The sequence below is a fragment of the Scyliorhinus torazame genome, chromosome 2, assembly GCF_047496885.1.
Source record: "Scyliorhinus torazame isolate Kashiwa2021f chromosome 2, sScyTor2.1, whole genome shotgun sequence".
In the NCBI taxonomy this organism is placed as follows: domain Eukaryota; kingdom Metazoa; phylum Chordata; class Chondrichthyes; order Carcharhiniformes; family Scyliorhinidae; genus Scyliorhinus; species Scyliorhinus torazame.
The window spans coordinates 171,309,076-171,319,273 of record NC_092708.1 but is presented as its reverse complement, the minus strand read 5'-3'; the positions used below and the strand labels follow the sequence as shown (position 1 = coordinate 171,319,273).

General features: G+C 44.5%; 1 protein-coding gene across 2 annotated transcripts in view; it reads right to left on the bottom strand.

Moving 5' to 3' along the window:
• Positions 1-2,730: 2,730 nt before the first annotated feature.
• The window catches only part of LOC140393676 (uncharacterized), a 50,671-nt gene continuing 43,203 nt past the window's right edge, over positions 2,731-10,198 (bottom strand). For both annotated transcript variants that reach the window (XM_072479971.1, XM_072479966.1), the window contains exons 8-9: positions 7,724-7,859; positions 2,731-4,141 (exon numbers count right to left, since the gene is read on the bottom strand). In XM_072479971.1, the coding sequence (XP_072336072.1) occupies positions 4,030-4,141; positions 7,724-7,859 (248 nt within the window). In that variant the 3' untranslated portion in view covers positions 2,731-4,029. The remainder of the gene's footprint in view (positions 4,142-7,723; positions 7,860-10,198) is intronic.

Genomic DNA, 10,198 nt, shown 5'->3' with positions numbered 1-10,198 from the left:
TCTAGCATCCTCTCCGCCACCGTAATACTGTTCTTGACTAGCAGCGCCACACCTCCCCCTCTTTTGCCTCCTTCTCTGAGCTTACTAAAACACCTAAACCCCGGAACCTGCAACATCCATTCCTGTCCCTGCTCTATCCATGTCTCCGAAATGGCCACAACATCGAAATCCCAGGTACCAACCTATGCTGCCAGTTCCCCTACCTCATTTCGTAGACTCCTGGCATTGAAGTAGACACACTTCAAACCACCTACCTGAACACTGGCCCCCTCCTGCGAAGTCAAATCTGTGCTCCTGACCTCTATACTCTCATTCTCCCGTACCCTAAAACTACAATCCAGGTTCCCATGCCCCTGCTGCATTAGTTTAAACCCCCCCAAAGAGCACTAACAAATCTCCCCCCCAGGATATTTGTGCCCCTCAGGTTCAGATGTAGACCATCCTGTCTGTAGAGGTCCCACCTTCCCCAGAAAGAGCCCCAGTTATCCAGAAATCTGAATCCCTCTCGCCTGCACCATCCCTGTAGCCACGTGTTTAATTGCTCTCTCTCCCTATTCCTCATCTCATTATCACATGGCACGGGCAACAACCCAGAGATAACAACTGTTTGTTCTCGTTCTGAGCTTCCATCCTAGCTCCCTGAAAGCCTGCCTGACATCCTTGTCCCCTTTCCTACCTATGTCGTTAGTGCCAATGTGGACCACGACTTGGGGCCGCTCCCCCTGCCCCTTAAGGACCCGGAAAACACGATCCGAGACATCACGTACCCTTGCACCTGGGAGGCAACATACCAAACGCGAGTCTCTCTCGCTCCCACAAAATCTCCTATCTGTGCCCCTGACTATCGAGTCCCCAATTACTAATGCTCTGCTCCTCTTCCCCCTTCCCTTCTGAGCAACAGGGACAGACTCCGTGCCAGAGGCCCGTACCCCATGGCTTACCCCTGGTAAGTCCCCCCCCCCACAAGTATCCAAAGCGGTATACTTGTTACTCAGGGGAACGACCGCAGGGGATCCCTGCACTGACTGCTTCTTCCCAGTCCCTCTTACAGTTACCCATCTATCTCCAATCTTTGGTATAACTAGTTCCCTGAAGTTGCTATCTATGACCCCCTCTGCCTCCCGAATGATCCGAAGTTCTTCCAACTCCAGCTCCAGTTCCCTAACTCGGTCTTGGAGGAGCTGGAGATGGCTGCACTTCCTGCAGGTAAAATCAGCAGGGACACTAACGGCATCCCTCACCTCAAACATCCTGCAGGAGGAACATTGCACTCCCTTCCCTGCCATCCCTCTAACTTCCAACCAAGATCTGGTTAATAAATAAAAAATTTTAAAAAAGAAAAAGAAAAAATACAATATAATATCCACTCCCATATTCTTCCTCCACTGCCCCCAGACTCTCAGGGCCGCTACTACCACAGGCTTGTGGAGTACCGCGCTGGCGAGAACGGCAGAGGAGCCATTACCAATGCCCCCAAACTTTTGCCCTTACAAGATGCCGCCTCTACTCGCTCCCACACCGACCCCCCCCCCCCCACCCCCCCCCCCTCCCACAACTTCCTAATCATGGCTATATTTGCTGCCCAGTAGTAGTTACTAAAGTTTGGCAGTGCCAGCCCACCTATCCCTAGACTCCACTCCATCAACACTTTCTTTACTAGTGGGGTTTTTACCCGCCCACACAAAACCAGAGATCACCCTATTCACCCGTTTAAAAAAGGCCTTTGGTATAAAAATAGGGAGGCACTGGAAAACAAACAAAAATCTCGTGAGGACCGTCATTTTCATGATCTGTACCCTCCCCGCCAGGACAGCAAGAGCATGCCCCACCTCCGGAAGTCCTTCTTCAACTAGCCGGGTTAAATTTAACTTATGTAGTTGCTCCCATCCCTGTGCACCTGGATTCCCAAATAATGGAAACTCCCTCCCACCACTCTGAATGGCAGCTCCCCCATTCTCCTATTCTGTCCCCTCATCTGGATCGCAAACACCTCACTTTTATCCATATTCAATTTGTACCCTGAAAAACGGCCAAATTCCCCAAAGATCCGCAAAACCTCCCCCATCCCCAACAGGTCGGAAATATACAAGAGCAGGTCATCTGTGTATAGCGAGACTCTACGTTCCACCCCCTCGGACTATCCCCTTCCAGTCCTATGATGCTCTTAGTGACATCGGCAGAGGCTCTATGGCCAAAGCAAACAACAGTGGGGAGAGAGGACATCTTTGCCTTGTCCCCCGGTGCATTTTAAAGTAGTCCGACGTCAGCCGATTCGTCCATACGCTCGGCTTTGCCTCCCTGATCACCTGCTGGAAGCTCCTGCTCGACTGGCGATCAGCAACACCACTCAGGCCTGCAGGCTGGCTGTCCGACCTGGCGGAATTTCTCAGGCTGGAGAAAATAAATTATGTCATCCGAGGAAAGCTTTCACAAGTCAAGGAAGCTGTTCACCAACTTGTTCCAAGACCTGTTTGTGACCAGCAACCAATGAAGTAGGGAGGGGGAGGGGGACCTAGGATAAGTCACGAAATAAGGAAGAGAAAGGAAGGGGAGAAGAACGGGTGAGGGAGACGCACCCAAGAAAAACATGGGACAGGTGTGGGAGAAGAAATCCGTAAGGGACAGTTTGCTTATAAATTACTGCCTGAACCTCAGTGGCTGTAAATCTGTGTAAATGTGTGTATTGGTCTTATTTTGTTATGTAAAGTTTGCAATGAAATGTTAAAACGCTTTTTTAAATATTTAAAAAAAAGTTTATTGTTTCAACTATTCCTTCACAAAGCAGAAAGGCACAAGAAGAAATGCACTAAAAATCATCACAATGAATAGTTAAATTATATAAACTAAGATCCATTGACAATTTTAAATAAACTGAAGAAAAATGCGTAAATATCTAAAATAAGTGGAAATTTTCCCAGTTGTTATTAAACTTAAGTTTATTGCACATCTGGTATGGCAATTTTAAGTGGCAGAATTGCAAAGGCATTGCACCAATTTTAGCTATGTGGATCCTCCTGTTCCCAAAGGTTTAACAATTCAACTAGAGACGAGGTGTCTTTGAGACATCCTGCCCATTGGAGATGGGCCAATAGTGCAAATGATGGGGACTGATTAATTTCCCATTCCTGTTATTACTATGGCTGTCACAATATTCTCTGGGTCAATTGCTAGGCAGCCACATCTAGGCAGTAGGCCAAGTTGATATGTAATTCAGGATCCTATAACATTCCCAGGACCTGGTTTGCATTAAGGAACAACACTGGCTAGAGTATGTGCCAATACCATCTGGTGATCGAACTGAATAGCAGCCTAGATGGTAAGATTTACTGAGAATCTGAAGTACTCAGTAGGCATGATCCTCCAGTCTCACTAAATCAGTCTGGGCCAGTGCTAGATTTTCAATCTCACAGGCCTCCCACTGGACCTTTTTCATGGCAAGAGGCTGTCTGATGTTGCAGCGTTTTTTATCGGAACTGATGTCGCCTGATCTAATATGTATTGTTGCAGTCTGCAGTCCTCAAGCTCATAATGCTGACCCTCAAAATAGACTAGGCCTCCCCCAGGACAATCAGGCAAACATTGGGCATGCTCTGATCTTCAACTGCTTCATGGAGCCGACATTATCCTGACTTTCTGAACTGATCCAAGTGTTCATGAACTTTATATTGTAACCATATATCAATTGATAGTTCCGAAATTAGCATTTTTACATTGGTTTTGAAATACTTTCACCAAGAAAATGGCAACTCAATTTGTTCGACTGTCATTTATATATATGATAGATAAAACTCATGATGCACCTCTTAAGATTTTAACTTGTTCAGATAGTTTTAGGTTATTTCCTCGGAATAACTGTAAAGCTTTCCTGTGCCAAGTTACATAATCTACATGAGCAATAACATCACACGAGGTAGACATGCCAAATTCAGAGAAATTATAAAAATACAGGAGAAACACTGCTTTTCTGAAATTTTAGTTAGAAAAATTGAAATTATGAAAAAGTCAATTCATTGTCCTTTTCCTGCATGCTTATTTGTGTACGTTTTGAACACCACATCTTTTCTTTACTTTCTGTCCAGTTTTAGTTACAGGTGAATGCAAAAACCTCGAGTCTGTAAACGCATCGCCTCGACGCAGTTTTCTACAAAAGAAAAAAATGAGTTTTGCACATCAGTACATTACTGTCATGAGTTTTTTTAGCAATAAAAATATTTGCATATAAAATGTCTTTTTAGAAAAAGGTACAATGCTGAACCACCTAAGGGCGTTGCAATATTGAAAAAGAATTTGTACTGACAAAAATCAAATGAAGCAGCAGAAATTGAACAGTGTATAGAGTCATAGAATTTTACAGCGTAGAAGGAGGCCATTCGGCCCATCGAGTCTGCACTGGCTCTTGGAATTAGCACCCTACTTAAGCCCACACCCGTAATCCAGTAACCCCACCTAATCTTTTTGGACACCAAGGGCAATTTAGCGTGGTCAATCCACCTAACCTGCACATCTTTGGACTGTGGGAGGAAACGGGAGCACCCGGAGGAAACCCTCGCAGACATGGGGAGAACATAGAACAGTACAGCACAGACCCTTCGGCCCTCGATGTTGTGCCGAGCATCATCCAAAACCAAGATCAAGCTATCCCACTCCATGTCATTCTGGTGTGCTCCATGTGCCTATCCAATAACCGCTTGAAAGTTCCTAAAGTGTCCGACTCCACTATCACAGCAGGCAGTCCATTCCACACCCTAACCACTCTCTGAGTAAAGAACCTACCTCGGACATCCCTCCTATATCTCCCACCCTGAATCTTATAGTTATGCCCCCTTGTAACAGCTACATCCACCCAAGGAAATAGTCTCTGAACGTCCACTCTATCTATCCCCCTCATTATCTTATAAATCTCTATAAGCCTCTCATCCTCCTCCGCTCCAAAGAGAAAAGCCCTAGCCCCCTCAACCTTTCCTCATAAGACCTATCCTGCAAACCAGGCAGCATCCTGGTAAATCTCCTTTGCACCCTTTCCAATGCTTCCACATCCTTCCTATAATGAGGTGACCAGAACTGCACACAATATTCCAAATATGGTCTCACCAGGGTCATGTATAGTTGCAGCATAACCCCACGGCTCTTAAAACTCAAGCCCCTGTTAATAAATGCTAACACACTATAAGCCTTCTTCACAGCTCTATCCACTTGAGTGGCAACGTTCAGAGATCTGTGGACATGAACCGCAAGATCTCTCTGTTCCTCCACATTCCTTAGAACCCTGCCGTTGACCCTGTAATCTGCATTCAAATTTTTTTCTACCAAAATGAATCATCTCGCACTTATCAGGTTTAAACTCCATCTGCCATTTTTCGGCCCAGCTCTGCATCCTATCAATGTCTCTTTGCAGCCTACAACAGCCCTCCACCTCATCCACTACTCCACCAATCTTGGTGTCATCAGCAAATTTACTGACCCACCCTTCAGCCCCCTCCTCCAAGTCATTGATAAAAATCACAAATAGCAGAGGACCCAGCCCTGATCCCTGTGGTACACCGCTGGTAACTGGTCTCCAGTCTGAAAATTTCCATCCACCACCACTATCTATGTGATAGCCAGTTACTTACCAATTGGCCAAATTTCCCTCTATCCCATACCTCCTTATTTTCTTCATGAGCCGACCATAGGGAACCTTATACTGCGTGTCCTTGATAGGCATGTCCCTGTCAGGCAGGGAGGAAATGGCCGTGTGAGGGAACCATGGTTCACAAAAGAGGTTGAATGTCTTGTCAAGAGGAAAAAGGAAGAGTATGTAAGGATGAGAAAATAAGGTTCAGTAGGGTCGCTGGAGCTCATTCCTTGCTACCTAGTAACCCTCAAGCGACCCTACTGACATTCAACCTCTTTTGTGAACCATGGTTCCCTCACACGGCCATTTCCTCCCTGCCTGACAGGGACATGGTCAGAGCACTATACTAAGTTGCACAAGACTGCATACTTCTGACCTCTGATTTGGAAACAGAAAGGGGAATATAATTTAATAGCGTTTTGCCCTGGCCAACATTCCTCTCCGTAACTAGCACAAAAAACAGAATTAACTAGTCATTCTTCCCATTATTGTTTATAGGGTCTTGTTGTACACAAATGTTTGCTACATTTGTGTGTATATTTGTCACTGTGCCTTAAACTAACTCATTGTTTGAAGTTCAAAAATATTTGAGATATGACTTGCAGTCTCTCTGCCACATTTAATTTAAACTATTCTTAAAATTGCCCTACAGCATATTTGCCACCGGTAAGATTCTTCTACCTCAGTCCTATTTTCCAAACTGACCTCCCTAGAGAGATCCACTTCATGTAACCTTCAATAAATCATTTGTTAAATCAATTAAAAGAGAAAAAACTTATACTAAGATAGTGCATTTCATATGTATATCCCAAAGCATTTTACAGCTAATTAAGTTTTGACATGCAGTCACTGTTGTAAGGCAGGAAACATCTTTTGCAGAGTAAAGATCCCACTAACAGCCATGTTATAACAGCAGATAACTTTTTTTTAAAAAAAAGTGGTATCGGTTGAAGGATAAATGTTGGCCAAGACACTGGGAGAACTACCCGCTTTTCTTCGAATGGTGGCATGGAATCTCATGCAATTGAGATGGCAGAGGAGCTGCAAGTCAATTTAAAAAACGTCCACTTCCCTTTAAAAATATTTATCTTGGCTTGTTACTTCTTAAATTCCTAATTGTAAGTGTCCAATTACACAAGAGATCAAAAAACTTTCTGATCTGAATGCATTTGTCCCGGTCTCCTGTTAAAAAAAATAATAATTTGTTTATAATAACCCAATCTAATGTATTTAATCCAAATGTTTCTCCATCCCGTCATTCTTATTTGGTCTTACCAACACCACATCAACATGATGCCAACTTGGAAAATGTATATAAAATATTGTACTTTCTTTGTCTAAATAATTGCCACATTGTGAAGGTTCCATTCTCCAAAAGGTGCTTACATTTTTAGATGATACTTAAAAAGGTGCAAGAAATACATTTGTGAAGTAAACCGCAACTAAATTTTGATTTAAAAAGTATGAGGTGTGCTTTGAAGGGAGAAGGCTATATGATCTGGAACAGCAAATACAAAAGGAGCATTTTAAGTGAAAAAGGCTAGAATAAAAAACCCAAAAGGAAAGCTGGATTTTATAGTATGAGGTATGGAATATAAATTGCGGAATTATAAATTTATATGAAACTGTAGTTAAAATCAGTTAAACTTTTCTGTGCTATTTTGAGTCTCTCACCATTAGAAAGGGGTTGAGACAAGAAAGAGTGCACACATTCACTTGGATGCACAAGGAAATGTAAACAAAGATTGTGTTAAACAGTGTAATTTTCATTGGAAGAAATTGCAGGGTGATTTGGTAGAGCTGCTTAAAATCATGGAAAGGTGAGACAGAATAGATAGATACAAATAGAGCAACTGAGGGGTCACGGACCACAAGATAAAGTTCAGAACAGAAGGAAAAGGGAACTTTTTGCTTACACGTAGGTCTGTAAAAAGCACTTTTTTTCAACCAGGGTTGAAATCTTAGTGTAAAAGGATCTGAGAGATTTGCAAGCACATTCACCCAGTTTGGGCGATGAAACATTCTTAATATGAATTTGATCCAATAGGCTATTTGAAAGAATTTGTCTTTTGAAATAGCAAAAATTATGAACAAAACTCAATCACATACCTTCCGAGTGGTGGTTCTTTGTAATTTAATCCTGCAGTAGTTTGCCGTTTACCACGTAAACTGAGCTGTGGCTGATGCAAGAGTTTGGCAGGAGTTACATTTGTCACATCTTTCAGGACTTCATATTCTTTATTCTCTGAAAGAAATGGGAAGGAAAATCTAATTTTGTGTTTGGAATAGAAATGAATTGACAAGTGTATTGTCCTCAAAACCTCAAACTATGGTAGGAGTCAGACATTTTTGTTGAAAATATTAGACAACTTAAGTATATGTCAATGCCAGAGTAATAGATGAAAAAGAAACATAGAGTGTGAAGTCTGAAAAAAGAATCTGACATTTGGTTGCAGCTGTTCTTCCCTGAATTAGGACCATGGAGGTTGTCAGTTCTTCCTATCCTGTATGCTATGTCAATCAAATTAAATCTTGACTGATGTGAAGACAGTGCATGCCAACTCCAGCTTATAAGATTATCATTATAAAAACAGCTACAGAGTCCTGTGATTAAATAAATTTGCAATTATACTGAAGGAAATTGTCTGAGCTTCTTGAATAACATTCCTGGATTAGTTTGGGTCTGATGAGTTTTGTTCAATACTGTAGGCACCACTCTATCCGAAAATGATTCTCAGAAGTTCACATGGAGGTGGAAGAGTTGAATCCAGTCTCTTTTATTGAAGTTAAAACTTATTTCACAGTTCTGAAAATCGTTCACTACTGCAAACAGGCATTTTGGGAAATAATCAATGGACAAGATCTGCTACGAGTATACATCTTTAAACAGAGCTAGTGTTAACTACAGCCTAAATAGTCAACTGAAACTAATCTGTCCGATTTGGGCCTGGGATATACCAGAGCGGTGAATAAAAATGAGTGAAATGACTAATGGAAAATCTGGAGATGCAATTGCAACAGAATTCTCAGAGAAGTTCACTTTTTCAAATGCACAACTTCTGCAATTGTTTGGTTAATTATGGAGAAAACAGAAGTCTTGACGGCCTGTCCTGTGAACAACTTGGACTTCCGGTGAGAGCGGGCGGGAGGCGGCCGCACAATGGAGGGCTCCCGTTTGGGAACGGCATTTTCGGGGCTTTAAGCCCGGTCCCAGGGTCCACGGAGGCGGCAAAAGCAGGGAGAAGGCAGAGGAGGCACAGTGAAGAAAGAAAAATGTTGAGGGTGAGCAAAAAAACGGCCGTAAAAAAAAAAACAGCTGAAGGTCCGTCGGGGGGTGGAAAGGTCACCACGGGGTCACCAAGGAAAATGGAGGCTGGAGCACCAGGGGAGGCCGCATTGCTTACGGCTGAAGAAATAACGAAGGTAATGGCTGCGGAATTCGAAAAGCAGTTGGCGCAGATTGCGAAATGCATGGAGACGGTGAGGAAGGAGATGAGGGAGGTTTTGAGTGCGCTGGTGGAGGAGGCAGTTTCCCCGGTGAGGACGGCGGTGGCGAGTGCAGTGGCGGAGGTGCGAGAGCAAGGGGAGGCGCTGAAGGAAGTGGAGGAGACGTTATTGCAGCACGGTGATCAATGTGCCTCGATGGGGAAGGAGATGCGGAAGGTGATGGACACGAACAAGGATCTGCGAGGAAAAATGGAAGACCTGGAAAACAGATCCAGGCGACAGAATTTGAGGATTGTGGGGCTGCCCGAAGGAGTTGAAGGACCGAAGCCGACTGAGTATTTTGCCGCGATGCTGGCAAAACTATTGGGGGAGGGGGAGGATCCCTCCCGAAATTAACTGGATCGGGCTCATCGGTCGTGGAGGCCTGTATCAAAGGCGAGTGAGCCGCCAAGGGCAGTGACTCTGTGCTTCCGTAGGTACAGTGTGAAGGAGCAGTGTGAAGGAGCTGGGCCAAGCAGAAGCGGGTAGTGCAGTGGGCTGGAGCTGGTATACGTGTATACCAGGACTTTACGGTGGAGCTGGCGAGGAGGCGGGCTGCCTTCAACCGGGTGAAGAGGGCACTGTACATTAGCAAGGTGCAGTGCGGCATTGTATATCCAGCGAAGCTGAGGGTGACTTACAAGCTCAGGGACTTTTGTTTTGGAACGGCGGAAGCAGCGGAGGAGTTTGCGAAAGCGGAACGACTGTGGCAGAACTGACAAATTGAGGAATGGCCATGTGCCGATGTAACCTCATGACTGTATTTTCTTTTTTGTACCATTGCGCGCGGGTGTAGAGGCTAAAGGAGCCAATGTTGTATATATTTGGACAAGGGAAGGGACGGGACTTTTACTCGAAATGAGGGCTCTTTGGGTTGTAGGTGGATATGCGGGGTTTGTGTGCTAAAAGGGGATCTTTGGGCTTTCCTGGGGCCGGGCAAGGGGGAAAGGGACCCGGGCGGGGGCCTCCATGCTGGACGGTTTAAGCCGGCCAGTGAACGGGAGTGAGGTGGGGAGGGCTGCGGCCATCGGAGCCTGGCAGAACAGGGTCTGAGTGGTCTAGCCGGGGTGGAATATCTTGCTGATGATTGTTTATTGT